At 47.8% G+C, this 14723-nt stretch overlaps 1 protein-coding gene across 23 annotated transcripts in view; it reads right to left on the bottom strand.

Annotated features, from left to right (window-relative positions):
• Nucleotides 1–14723, bottom strand: part of DYSF (dysferlin) — a 230073-nt gene that overhangs the window by 132146 nt on the left and 83204 nt on the right. For 12 of the 23 annotated variants that reach the window (XM_082642728.1, XM_082642730.1, XM_082642720.1 and 9 more), the window contains 4 exons: nucleotides 12284–12352; nucleotides 12113–12156; nucleotides 8196–8278; nucleotides 776–817 (listed from right to left, as the gene is read on the bottom strand). In XM_082642728.1, coding sequence (XP_082498854.1) covers nucleotides 776–817; nucleotides 8196–8278; nucleotides 12113–12156; nucleotides 12284–12352 — 238 coding nt within the window. The remainder of the gene's footprint in view (nucleotides 1–775; nucleotides 818–8195; nucleotides 8279–12112; nucleotides 12157–12283; nucleotides 12353–14723) is intronic. The other 11 variants (XM_082642736.1, XM_082642718.1, XM_082642724.1 and 8 more) reach the window with 1 other exon arrangement.

The following is a 14723-nucleotide window of genomic DNA, read 5'->3' as shown; positions in this document are numbered from 1 at the left end:
GGCAAAGGTGGGAGGTGGGCCCAGGAGCAGGTACCACCTGGGATGCTCCAATCCATAGGATCATGGGTGGGGCAAGGTAGGCACAAAATAAATGGCAAGGACAGCAAGGAAGTACTTGAGCCAGACCCAAGGACTGACTGCAGACTCTGAGTGCTCAGACCCTGGGGGTGAGCTCCGGGGCTTGAGCCTATCCCTGAGGAGTAAGATATTACCAACTAGAAGACAGGAGCATGCCTCCCCCAGAGCCCTGCACCCAGCATCACTCATCCTCCAGTCCCCAGCACACACTGGGCTCTGGCATTTGGGACAGGGGTGGGAGGCCTGATGGAACTGTTGTGAGCATTACTAATTATCTGTACTAATCATCTCGATTATAATTTACCTTGTAAATTTCAACTTCAAGAGTTTTCAACTCACCCTGGCCTCCTCCTCCTGGGCCCCAAGAGGACTTCCACTGCCCCTGCCTCATCATGTACTCCCCTGCCTGCTCTATGCCTTCCCTGCTGAAGAACTGTAAACTCTTTTGAGCTCCAGGGCCCAGCAGATTCTGGAAGGGGTTTAGAGAGTGGGAGGGAATTGCCTTTAAAGCATTCCAAGCAATTTACATATTCAACCATGTTTGAGAGGTAACAGCCAAAGGTAAACTGGGATTGTGGTGGGGAATCTCAATCCCACCTCAGGCAAATCAAAAAATTCCCAGCAACCAGTGCCCTTGCCCCTCCAGCAGAAGCCTCAAGGCCCACACCCTTGTCATCCTGGAGGTGAAAGCACTTACGGTCTGTGGCTGGAGGAGGTGTGACCACACCTGCAGCCTCCTCTGAAGCGTAAAGAAATGGAAAAGGGGTTAGGATGGGCATGGCTGGGTGGAGGACAGATTAGGTGAATGGGGGATGTGGATGGACAGTTGGCAGACAGACAGATGGAAACGTAGCTCCTAGACTGGGAGACAGATGTGGCCCGAGGCCCCAACCCCAGCCCAGCTGTGAATTTATCACACACTAAGTCAACAGCGCGCCCCCCTCAGCCAGACATAGCCCCAGTGCCCTCGTGAGCACACGGGTCTCTCCCCACTGGTGTCTGCCTACATGGCTGTGAGTTCTGTTTGCCAATTGGAAATTGGACCAGAAACTTGACTCAATACGTTCCAGAAATAACACACGGACTTCCCTGGTGGTGCAGTGGTTAAGAATCTGCCTGCCAATGCAGGGGACACAGGTTCGATCCCTAGTCTGGGAAGATCCCACATGCTGCGGAGAAACTAGGCCCGTGCGCCACAACTGCTGAGCCTGTGCTCTAGAGCCCACAGGCCACAGCTACTGAGCCCGTGTGCCACAACTGCTGAAGCCCACGTGACTAGAGCCTGTACTTCCTCACAAGAGGAGCCACCGCAATGAAGCCCGCGCACTGCAATGAAGACCCAACAGAGCCGAAAATAAATAAATTAATTAATTAATTAATTTTTAAAAAAAGAAATAACACAGAAAAGAAAATGTGCTTTGCCATATTATACCCAGATAAGTGAGGAAAACAAAGTACAGATGCAAAGAAAGGGTGGGGGAAACGTGAAAGGGCCAGAGCTAGGCAGTGAGGCACACGCAGCCGTCCCAGCCACAGGCAGGTTGACTGCCCCAAGTGGAAGCATTTCAAGGCACAAGATCTCCACCTAGCGGTTATTTCCAGTATTACCACTGAGGGCACCGTGTTGCATTTTCACAACAGCAGGCACTGGGATCTGGCTTTTGACACCTGCCGTTTCAAATGAACCACAGTGCCAGGCACCCTCCATTAGCTAAAGGTTCTACTCTTGCGTATACCCTAAATGCTGGTGAGGAGTGTCTAGAAATAAGAGAAGCAAGAAAGGAGATGCTCTGGCATACTTTTGGCCTCTTGGAATCCGTCCCTCGCTTATAGGCAGGTACAAGATGCCCCCAAAGGAGTAGGCAGCCCTCGGTCTCCTTCCACGGTCCTCTCCAATTCTGCCTCTTCCCACACTCTGACCTTCCCTGTCTCCTCCTCCAACCATCTAAGCGTAACCAAGTCTGGGGTCCTGATTGACCTGAGGTTGTGTTTGGTGAAACCCTAAATTATTTTCATTCATTAATCACCTTTACCTATTGGTCTCCTTCAAAAAAAGATACCTATTGCTATTTTCCTATAGCTCCATGATCAGAGTTAGGAGCCGAGAGCTGAGTAAAACATTGTGAAGGAAGAATGAGGAGAGACACAGAAAGAAAGAGCGCGGGGAAGAGAAGAGGGAACGTGAAGCCTGGATACGAGGACAGGGATGACCAAGTGAGCCCAGAGGGCAGCACGGAGCGCAGTGAGGCGAGGCTCTGGGGGGTCTGAGGCCCTGGGACCCACCCACTCAGCTCTCCACAGCAGGCCTCAGCTAGGAATGCCAGCTGGCAGAAGTCAGAACTGCAGAAACCATAATTCACGGCCATTTTCATATCCACAGGAATAGGTTTTCATCAGTGGGGGAGCGAGGCCTCTGGTCGCAGGGGAGTTTCAGCAACCACAGAGGACTGACACGGGCACAGCTGCAGCCCCAGGAGAGCACGGCCAGGGCCCGCCGGAAGGAAACAGATTCCACTTTAAGCTCCTTCCAAATGATTACAAACAGGTCCGGTCAGTTATCTGGGGCTAATGAGGCCGAGGTCATAGTTCCGACCCCCACGTGCTTCTTGCAGAAGCAAACATGGCTTTCCACCCACAGACCAACTCTGAATCCTGGCTGCAAACTAGTGCCCAGCCCAGACACAGATGGCCCCTGTCCTACCAGCCATCTGAACAACACGTGCCTCTGGTGGCTGGGAGGACCAAGTTAGGGGGCTGCAGAGTAGCCTGGTTCCCAACCACGCCTTTTCACTAATTCCCTCACTCATTCATTCGTTTGTTCAGCAAACCTAACAGGCACAGTGTAAGGCATGCTGAGACACGGCCCTGCTGACAACTGAGGCCAATGGCTCCTAATCTGGGGGCAGGGTCACAGGTCTCCGGGTGCTGGGGATCATCCTGGGTCCTTCCCCTGTGTCTGCAGACAGCTCATAAAGTCAAGGGCAGAGTCACCAGTGAAGCCAACCAAGACAAAGCCTCTATTTAGTCCTCATCACTCTTCTGCCAAAACACAAGTGTTCTGGTGTGTTTTCCCTAAGCCCAAGGAATAGGGGCTGGGGAAGCCCCAAAACACAGATGAATGCTCCCAGTTCTGTAGCCTGAGCAGCCCAGCCCAGCTCCCTCACCTGGGGAAGCTGGCGGGCAGGCCCTCCCAGCCCGGGACCCCGCAACTCCTGGAGAAGCTGAGGCCACTACCTGCGGCCAGCCCTGCCGCTCCCTCTGCCTCTCAGCCCATCTCCCACGCCCACGGCTTGGCTGCCTGACACCAGCCCGCGCCAGGCAGGAGGAGAAACCAAGAACTGCTGGGAAATCCTCATCATCTACGTTCCAAAGACAAAAAGAAACGAACTTTGGATTTCGTAGCTGTGGAAAAAACTGCCTGAGTGCTATTTATGTAGCACGATTTTCGTATGTACAAAGTTATAAAAGAATCTGTGTAGGTTTCATGGGTCTCATGTTCCTGTTACCTTTCGAAAGTACTGCAGCTTCTAAGAAAAGCACTCCTTGTTAAAAAACAAATTTTTTACTAAATGTTTTGGAGCACAGGGTCCAAGGAATACTTAAGTGTGCCCAGGCAAACTTGTGGGCAGAGGTGCTTAAGAGGCTAGTGTTAGGTCCTGTCCTAGCTGGAAATAAAAACAAAACACGAAAACAAAAACTCCTGGTTGGATCAAATAATCTGGTGAACTGTGAGGCCAGCGAATATAGAGAAAGAACCCATTTTTACAGTTTGGTTTAGTTTGGGTTTTTAGAGCAGTGGGGAAATCAAGGGCCATGCATCACAGAGATGTTCTAGAACACCCCAGTGTGGAGAAAAACACAAAGATCTGAAGGTTGGGGTGACATTCTGAGGTGGCCTCAGGACAAGTGGGAAAACTTGGCAGGGAGAGAGGCAAGGGCTAACCTTCCAGGCCTAGAGAGAGCTTGGGAAGAACAGCTCCAGTTTGAGCAGTAAGTCTAACTCTTTTATTGCTACATAGATCAAGCTATTGAACTGCACATCTAAAACCGGTTAGCTGGTGGCAAGAAGATTCTCATTTAAGCCCAAAACAATCTGTGGGAGCCAGTGGTCCCTGAACCACGCGGGGTTGCCCATGGCCTGAGCGCCATCTAGTGTCCAAATAAACATCTTTCTCACGTTCCTATTCAAATATTCATGATGACCCTGGAGAAGATCAAGGTCAACATCACCACCAGACGTGAAGACTGATGGGGGCACAGGGATCTAAACTCTCCCTCAGGTGTCTGACAGCTGGCGCAGCTGTAGCCTCATGAAACAGCAGGTGTTGGAAAACAGTCAGAAGGGCACTTTGTGCTGTACCAGCGTCTGTCTTCGGACTCAGAGACAGGGATGGCACCAGCCAGGAAACTGGAGAAGAGGTTCCTTCCATGCCAGGAGTCCTGATCCACGAGGAGCCCAGAATACCCTCTCTCCCACCCACTCCCATGATACACTGCCCCCACCTCCAATCTTTCTACATCTACATCCAACTCTCGGAACAGCAATCACAGAAGAAGCACCGCATCCTGGGACCAGCAGTTCCCACAGTTGGGAGGGGAGGGCTGGGGCAGGAGGAACCCACATAGCAGTGACTTCTGGAAGGGAGTTTTTGTGTATTCCACCAATTACAAGTATCAACGATGAAATCAGAATGACAGAAAGCAGCTAGATGTTAAAGCTGAGTGAGGGCACCTGGGAGTTCATTGTAGAATTCTTTACTTTTATGTATGTTTGAGTTTTCTATAATTCAAAGGGTTTTTTTTTTAATGTTTCAGAGAATCTAGAAGGAATTGGTCAACTTCAAGAGTGCTAGGTGGAATCTTCCAGAAACTGGGCAAGCTAACCTGTCATCCAGATAAAGATCTGAGAAGATGGGTGGACAGAGACCCACACATCCTGTCTGTGGAAAGACATCAACACTGACTATATCTTTCTTGTGAGAGTAAATAAAGGGGGAGGGGGAAAACAGGGGGCCAACCAGTATAGGGAAACAGGGAGGAAATAGCATCTGTAAGATTCAAGAGAGTGTTCACCTGAAATTCTCAGGACACGATTTGGAATCCTCAGTAGAGTGCAAGAAGACATAGTTTTTGTGGAACAAAACAAAACTTGAGAGAGAGAACAAAGAGGAAAAGGAAAATATAAAAAGAAAGACAGAGGGAAAAGAAGGCATGACCAGAAACTAAAAATGCAATAGTCAGTTTAAAACCACATAGGAAGCAGTAAAAAGCAGAATTGGTACAGTGGGAAGAAAAATCAGATTAGGGATGCCGAAAGCCAGTAGTAGCAATACTAAACAACAGACATTACTTTGGGGTTTATTATGTACCAGAATGTAACATTTATAATCTCACTGGATCCTTACAAGAACCTTACAAGGCTGGGACTGGTGGGAGGAGACTGGAGCAACTCTCTCAAGCTGCCTGGTTCCAGAGCTCCCCTCTTACCCCTCCCACACCCTGCCTTCAGCTGCTCAGGTAAACAATGTAAGAGTAAATGAAATCATCCCTCAACTCAGATTTAAGGATTCACTATGTCTCAGACAAATTTCAAGGAAAAGAGTCCTGCACCTAGGCAGATCAAAGGTATTTTTTAAACTGCAAGGAAAAAGAGACATTCCTACAAACAGCATCTAGTCAGAAAAAAAAGAAAAGATTACCTACAAAGGAATCAAATCGGTCTCAGAAAACACACCAAAATAAATTCAAAATAGATTAAATATTTAAATGTAAAAGATAGAGATGAATATAACCTTGGGGTTTGCTGAAGCCCAAAAGCATGACATATGGAGCAGAAACCATACTTTCATTATTTAAATAAGAAATATTGAAAATAAACACAAGAAGTTAACTAGAAAGTTAAAAAGGAAACAACAAAATAAGTCTAAAGAGATTTAAAGAGTAGAAAGATGAGAGAATAAAAAACTAGAAAACATTAGAATTAATATCTAAATCCAAAAGCAGATTCTTTGAAAAGTCCAATAAAGCAGGGAGAAAAAAAAAACTTCTAACAAGCCTAGTCAAGAAAAAAGAAAATTCAAACATATTTCATTAGAAGTAAGAAAGTAGAGAGAATTGTTTAAATTATAAAAGATTACTCCACACAACACTATAAGTAAAAAAAATTAGAAGACCTCAGTGTAATGAATGTTTTTCTAGGAAAATGTAGATTATCAAAATTAACTATAGTAAAAGTAACAAACTAAAAATACCAATGATCACAGGAGAAACTGAAAAGGTTTTAAAGAGCGAGTGTAACACCCACTCAAAAAGGGCACCCAGCCCATATGGTTTTATGGGTGAATTCTTTCAAACCCTCAAAAGACTATATTCTTATGATATATAAACTGTTCCAGATGTTAGAAAAGACTTTAAATCTTTCCAATTAATTTTACAGAGCCAGCATAGCCCAGATACCAAAACCTAAGAAGTAATAAGCAGACATACCAATTAAAGATAATAGAAAATCAAGAAATAGGCCCAAGAACGCATTTAGGAATTTAGTATGGGATAAAAGTGGCAATTCAAAATGCAGGGAAAAGATTATTCAATATATAGCATTGGTATCACCAAAGAACAATTTTGAAAAAAGTAATGTTAAACCCTTTCCTAATTCACTAAGGAAAAGATTAATATATTTAGCTATGTAAAATTTTTTAATTTCCATATGTTAAAAACTATTAAATGATAAAATAAGACTGACAAAAATTATTTACAACATATATGATGGGAGAAAATTAGCCTCCACATACATACACAACTCAAAAAAACAATGAGAAAAAGACAAGCATACCATCAGAAATATAGACAAAAGCATGAATAGGCAATTTACAACAGAATATATTTAAAAGTATATAAATATATATAATTTGTAAGTGTAAGATAATTATTAAAATATTTTAAAATTTACAGTGGTCAACTTTACCAGATATCAATGAAATAAAATTAAGGCAACAATGAAATTCACCCAACAAATTGACAAAATTCTTTTGAAATACCATTATTTTGCATTTTGTTGATGAGGGTGCAGCAAAGTAAGCTTGAGTGATTAGAGTGTAAATTAGTCCAGTCTTTTTGTAGGGCACTTTTGATATATACCAAAAGATTCAAAATGTTCAAATCTTTTTAAAATATTTATTTATTTATTTATTTTATTTATTTGGCTGGGCCAGGGCTTAGCTGTGGCATGTGGGATCTAGTTCCCTGACCAGGGATCGAACCTTGGGCCCCCTGCATTGGGAGCATGGAGTCTTAGCTACTGGACCACCAGGGAAGTCCCTAAAATGTTCGAATCTTTCAACACAGCAATTCCACTTCTAGGTATTTATGCAAAAGAAAAATCATGAATTACATAAAGATTCAGCTACAAAAATATTCAATATCAAGTTAGCTGTTTATAACATGGAAAAATTAGAAAACACTTAACGATTCAACGTTTAGTTAATGTGGACTATGGTGCATTCACACAATGGAATGTGTGTATTCATTTAAAATTATATTGTAGAAGAATATTTAATAACATGAGTAAACATCTAGGTTGTATTGCCAAGTGACAAAAAGCAATTTTCAAAACAATTGAAAATTGTTTCAAAGCAATGTTTTCCACATACATACATACAGACAAACAGGTCCCAGAATATTAATATTTACCTCTTACCTGGGAGGGTAGGCTTATGGATAATTTTGTGACAATTTTATATTGTTCTTTCAGACTATCTCTTTTAAATTGTACAAAATGATCATGAACTACTTGTTCACAGGCCAATGAAAGCTATTTCAAAACAGAAGCTGCTAGAACACAGTCAGCCAACCTAGAACCCAGTGGCTGGTGTGGCCACAGCCACCAATGTCATCTGCAGGAATGAATCCTCTCTATGCCATTCGGTGGTGTATCCCCCCATCTGAAGTGGGCCAGTCCTAAATGCAAACCCATCTCTCTCACTGACCAGAGCCCTTCTCCCTGGGAAATGGGCAGCAAAGACCTTATAATCTTCCCTTTTCTACAATCTCTCAAGACAGTAGGGGTGGAACAGGGGAGAGCATGGGGGGCCAGAGGGCAGCACAAAGGGGGAACGTACCTTCTATTTCTCCTCCAGAGGCAGAGATTTTCGACATACTCAGGTAGGTGGTGGCCACAATGTCGTTGTGTGTAAGGCGGTCCCTAGAGCAAAGGGGCAGAGAGGGCGTGAATAGGGGAGGGGGATCGCAGGCCACAGACCACCCAGGAAGGAAACGACCTTGGTTATACATCATTAGGGGTCCCAGTCTTCACACGGGGTATGTTATGGAGGCCTAGTAATCGTAGGCAAGAAGAGACTGGAAAGAAAGTGTTACTCAAGACTCCGCTAGGGGTGACCCAGTCCATCCCCCCCACCATCAGCATCCCATCGGCCAGGCTGGAGGTCTGCAGGCACAGCTGCAGGTTACAAGGGAGGAGACCTGAGGCAGGAGGCAGGAGGCAGGGAGGCCGCTCAGGGAGCCAGACCCCCAGGCCCAGGGAGAGCAGGGCTCTAGGAGCCAAGACATACCCGGACCAAGGAGAAAACCAGATGACCAGGAAGAAACTATCTCCAAGGCCACTGTCTTAATTAGCTTATGGTAGCTAATGCATAGCTCTTTTCTGTATCTGATTCTGTATGTGACAAAGCACTTTTTTTTTAATTAATTTATTTATTTTTGCTGTATTGGGTCTTCGCCTCTGTGCAAGGGCTTTCTCCAGTTGTGGCAAGTGGGGGCCACTCTTCATCGCAGTGCGCGGGCCTCTGACCATCACGGCCTCTCTTGTTGCGGAGCACAGGCTCCAGACGCGCAGGCTCAGTAGTTGTGGCTCACGGGCCCAGTTGCTCCGTGGCGTGTGGGATCTTCCCAGACCAGGGCTCGAACCCGTGTCCCCTGCATTAGCAGGCAGATTCTCAACCACTGCGCCACCAGGGAAGCCCCGACAAAGCACTTTTAAACCCCCTTATCTCCAAGGATCCTCACAGCAGCCTCGAGGGACAGGTACTCTTAACTAACATCTCTTTTGCATGGATGAAGAAACTGAGGCTCGGAGCCAGAAGGTCCTTGCCCGAGGTCAGCCTGGGAGGGAGGGGCAGAGCCAGAACTGAAGCCCTGATGTCCAGACTCCAGGTCCAGTGCTCGCGCCGTGGCCCACGCGGCTTCTGTCTACAACACGGGGCCTGTCCTGCCTCCCAGAAGAAGGCCTCTCCCCTCCCCAGCCGGCATAGGGGACCATGGGGAGAAGCTTGAGGACTGTCTGTCTTGTGCAGACCCTTCCTCTGTGCCCCACACCTGCCCCCCTAACAATCACATACAGTAATAGCCAGCATTTATTGGACGCCTCCTGAGAGCCAAGCAGTGTGCTAACACCCTCACGTGACTTGGCTCATTTAATCCTCATGTTGGCCCTGAGGCAGGTTCTGCAATTAGCCCCAATTTCAGATGAAGAAGCTGAGGTAGGCAGGATAGCAAAGCTGGGATTTGAGCAGAATATGCCTGACATGGAAACCAGAGCTACGCTTGCAGCAACCTGCTGCTTCCTTGCCAGGCTAGACCTAGAGTTCTCAATCCAGTGATTTTGACCCCAGGACATTTGGTAACCTCTGGAAACATTTTTGGTATGGATGGGAGTGGTAGAGAGAGGCCATGGTTGTAGCCAAACATCCTACAATGCACAGGACAGTCACCCACTGCAAAGACTTTTCTGGTCTAAAAATGTCATAGTGCTGAGACTGAGAAACGGTGGATGGGGCAGGATCTATCTCCTTCCAGAAGGTTCCCCACGTGCATCTTCACTCCTCTTGGGGCCCAGTAGGCCCTCTCTCCCTGCTGTGCATCCTTTGGCCACAGGAGCCTTCAGGAGATGACATCCACACGCCCCATTGTGAAAGACCCGCCTGGGCATGGCAATTTCATTTCTCTTTTAAATCTTAAAGCCATGAGATACCAGATCTCTGCTGCTCCTTTCCTTCCTCTCTGTATTTCCGAGGGAGGTGATTAAGCTTTAAAGTTTTCTCTCAGGGCGGGGGCTACATTAGGAAGAGCGAATTGTCAGCACAGATCTGTATCCCTTTTCCTGGTGAATGACATTAATATGAACTGGAAAGTAAAAATTCCCTTAAACATTTTACAGTAAGATTATCAATACCAGATAATTGACGGTTGATGACACTTTTAAACTGCCTTCATGACCAACCCCTAGAAAAGACCGGCCCTTGGAGAGGAATAGGTTTTCTCACCTCTGGTCTTACCTGAATCTGGTGAGAAGGGAAAGAGAATGGGAGGAGAGAGATTTTGTGTCAGGTTTTTTTTTGGCGGGGGGAGGGGGTAGTTTGGGAGGTTTTGTCTTTTAATGAAAGAAATTCTTTGAGAACTGAAAGGAAGATTAAGTTACAGAGAAAAGGCCATATGGACCATATCGTATTTCTAGGATTCAGGTAATAACACAAGTTTATCTGAGTTTTCTGGGAAGAAAGCACTTTTCTGGATAGGAACTTGCAACAACAGAATGCCTTCTGGCCAAGAGTTGGGTTTTGGGGCTTGGGGTTGCTTTTGGAAAATACAGCAAGTCTGAAAATAGACTCACAATAAAAATGCCACTTCAGCCTAAACCAGAGAGGCAGCCACCAGATTCGGTAATGTGTTTGGATTGTACAGTATGCCGATGCCTCACACGGCTCACACGGACTCGGGTGAGGCCGTCCACAACACAGGGGATGCGGCGCCCTTGTGCGCGCACGCCCGTGTGCATCCACGCACACTGCCACGCACAGGCACGCACCCAGCGCACACACGTGCGTGCACACAGCGAGGTGAAGGATGGCTCTGGACTTAGAGCACATTGCCCCCAAAGCACCTCCCACAGAGCATACGGGCAGGCAGGGCCCCAGAGGCCTCTCCCTCCTCGCCCCCCTCGCACTCCCTTCCTCTCCTCTAATTCTCCCAAGCTGTCTTCTCTCGGGCTGGGGACCTGGCACACACTTTAATGGCTCTGTGGCCTGGGGGTTTTCCCTAGTCTCTCATTATCCTCCTGGCTGGGGGTGCCATGGGCCTGAGACCAAAGGACAACACGCTGGGAACCGCACAGCCAAGACTTTTTGGGGGCAGAGAAAGGACAACTCTCTCTTTTGGGAACGGCTGATGTAGGGAAGGTCCTGGAGATCGCGCGTGGGGACTCCTAACAGCCCTCGGGCGTGAGAGAAGGCTCAACGCGGAGGGGTCGGCACGGCCTGGTGGTTAAGTGCACAGGCGGAGGGAGCACAGGCTGGTTCGAGCCTGGCCTCGGCTGCTTCCCAGCTGTCCCCTCGTACAGGGTACTCAGTCTATTCAAACCTACTCCCCCATCTGCAAGGTCGGGCCGTGCCTGGAGTCAAGGTGAGCGTCAGGTGAGGTCGGGCCGTGCCTGGAGCCGAGGTGAGCGTCGGGTGAGACACGCATGTAAAGTGCTCACTGGGAGGAGGGCCTGGAGCACATAGACGCTCAGCAAGGGTTAGATACTCATCTTCTAAGATGACCGTGTGACTCTTGCCCACCCCTGCTGCAAGCCAGCAGTGGCATCCCCTGCTTGGGTAACCGGACCCACTTCCCCAGCCTGGAGACCCGTTTCATCCTACCAGCACTCGGAGCATCACAGCCCACCCTCCTGGAAGCTCTGCTCTTTCCAGCTTCCATGCTCTGCTTATGACCCTCTCTTCATTAGAATGCCTTCATCCTGAACTTCCCAAAACCTCACCTCCTCCAGGAAGCCCTCCTGTCCCCTCCTGGCCTCAGGGATCTCTGGTTTCCTGGAGCTGTTCCATCCCCGCCTGGCTGCCCTCGAGCAGGGCTGTAAGCTTCCCAACAGCTCACACCCTCTCCTTCTCTGGCCTCCCCCAGAGGAAACTACCTCACCTGAAACAGACTCTCCCACTTCATGCAGAATGAACAAAAGGAAACCGAAGGACCAAGTGACCCCTGACAACAGCCACCTCTAAAGATCCCGGGATGCAGAACTCACCAGTCTATGACACGAATCCTCATTTTCTCACACATGGAGGGAAACTAAGGAGGGAAGAGAGACGGGTTGGGTGGGGTCCTTCTGAAGAAGCAGAAGTCCGGGATGCGGGTGGGAACGGGGTAGGCTGGGAGCCCAGGCCTCCTGGGATGGGCTCATGGGGGTGAGGCTCACCATGGCAGGCACCGTGATGCTCTGGTTCCACTGAGGGTTGGCCGTCTTCTCCAGGATCTTGCTGCAGAGCTAGAGGACACAGAGCACAAGTGGATGGAGCTTTGAGGGGACTCTGGGCTCCCTCGGAGACCACCACACCAGCCAGCAGCCATTCTCTGCCATGCTGGCCATGCTTTGGGCTGGGCAGAAGGCTCTGGGGGCCATGGAGCCTGGTGCAGTGGGCTCAGACACAGGGAATCTTTCTAGAGACAAAGCTCAATGGTAGATCAGACCCAATTGGGCATGGGGTGGAGGGAGTTAAGAGGGATAGATTGTTTGAATGTCACAGCCCTTCTTCCTTATCTCATACCTCTGGCTGGAAATTCTCCTCCCTCACCTCCCATTATGGCCATGACCCTAAATATGGGGCCCTGCGTCCAGACCAGCTTTCCCAGGAGTCCTAGAGTCTGAGGCAATCCCCTTCGCCCATCAGCCCAGGTCACCTGCCCCTTTGGAAGACTGTGAACCCAGGAGATTAGAGATGGAGGGAGGGGGAGAGGAAAGGGGAGCTGGAGGGCCAGGGCAGGGGGCCATGCACCTGCATCTGAGAGAGGAAAATTCAGGGAAGACACAAACCTCATAAGCCACAGTCTGCCTCCAATCAGCCCTGCTCATAAGACTGGGCTTTCCACAAACAAGAAACCTAGCAGAGGTGGAAACCAGATCCAAACCAGCGGCTTGTGTGTTCTACTCCGCCCTGGGAGTCCCCAGGGAGGCACCAGGTCCCTTAGCCAGCCCAGGGCATCCTGTACCCACACAGGGCAGCAAGTGAAGACTCTGCTTCAGATACAGATCCTGGAAGGTGTGTGTGTCCTACACATGGAAACAGTGAGCAGCCTTCCTCAGAGCATTTACTGTGGGCCCTGATTGTGTGAAGCATTTACATGCATTTTCTCATCTAATGAGCACCTGACCAGACTGGGGGCTTTGGGCCCTCCATCAAATGAGGGTGTGGCCTCCCTAGGGGCCAGGACTTTGTCTCCATCCCTGATCCACCCAGTACCAGCCCCTGTGCCCACCATCCCCTCCTCCCTGTGAGAAGAGCCCAGGCAAAGTCTGGGGGCAGGGATGGGTGCTGGGATTTGGCCCTTGTGTGAGCAAAGAGAGGAGTAAGGAAAGAAGAGATCCGACAATCAGATGGAACAAAAGGCAAAGTGGGACACACAGTTCTCAGGAATGGATACACAAAGGGCTGTAAAGCACAAAGAAAGATGCTTAATCTCCCTCATAATAAAAGAAACAAAAACAAAATGAATGAGATACCATGTCTCATCTATCAGATTCACAAAAATCTCTAAAGCCTGACAGCCTTCTCTTGGCAAGGCAATGGGAAAACTGCACGCTAGGATTTTGCTGGTGGGAAAAGAGAACAGCTCAACCCCTCCAAAGGGCAATTGGCCACTATCGTTCAAAATTACACATGCAAATGCCCTCTGACCTACCAGTTCTACCTCTAGACAGTATCCTACAGAGAGACTTGCACGTGTGCAGAAGAACACGTGTACGAGGTTATTCACAGCAGCATGGCTCCAACTAGGGAGGATGTGGAACAACCCATGTGTCCATCAACAGAGGACAGATTAGATAAAGTGTGATCCATCCACAGAATGGAGCACTATGTAGCCCTAGAAGAATGAAAGAGCTCTGTGATATGAAACAACTTCCAAGTTATATTATTAAGTGAAAAAAGCAAGGTGCAGAACAGAGAGTGTCATGTGCAACCGTTTGTGTTAAAGGGGTAAAAGGTAAGAAGTTATGGTCAGATGTGTGCAGCATATGCATAGTTAAGCCAGAATGATGCAAAATGATGGATGCATAAATGTATATGGTGGGCACTATGGAGAACAGTATGGAGGTTCCTTAAGAAACTACAAATAGAACTACCATATGACCCAGCAATCCCACTACTGGGCATATACTCTGAGAAAACCATAATTCAAAAAGTCATGTACCAAAATGTTCATTGCAGCTCTATTTACAATAGCCCGGAGATGAAAACAACCTAAGTGTCCATCATTGAATGAATGGATAAAGAAGATGTGGCACATATATACAATGGAGTATTACTCAGCCATAAAAAGAAACAAAACTGAGTTATTTGTAATGAGGTGGATAGACCTAGAGTCTGTCATACACAGTGAAGTAAGTCATAAAGAGAAAGACAAATAACGTATGCTAACACATATATATGGAATTTAAGGGAAAAAAAGGTCATGAAGAACCTAGGGGCAGGACGGGAATAAAGACACAGACCTACTAGAGAATGGACTTGAGGACACGGGGAGGGGGAAGGGTAAGCTGGGATGAAGTGAGAGAGTGGCATGGACATATATACACTACCAAACGTAAAATAGATAGCTAGTGGGAAGCAGCCGCATCGCACAGGGAGATCAGCTCGGTG

The sequence above is a fragment of the Mesoplodon mirus genome (assembly GCF_964341445.2).
Source record: "Mesoplodon mirus genome assembly, chromosome: 14".
In the NCBI taxonomy this organism is placed as follows: domain Eukaryota; kingdom Metazoa; phylum Chordata; class Mammalia; order Artiodactyla; family Ziphiidae; genus Mesoplodon; species Mesoplodon mirus.
This window is presented reverse-complemented; position numbering and strand designations above follow the sequence as displayed.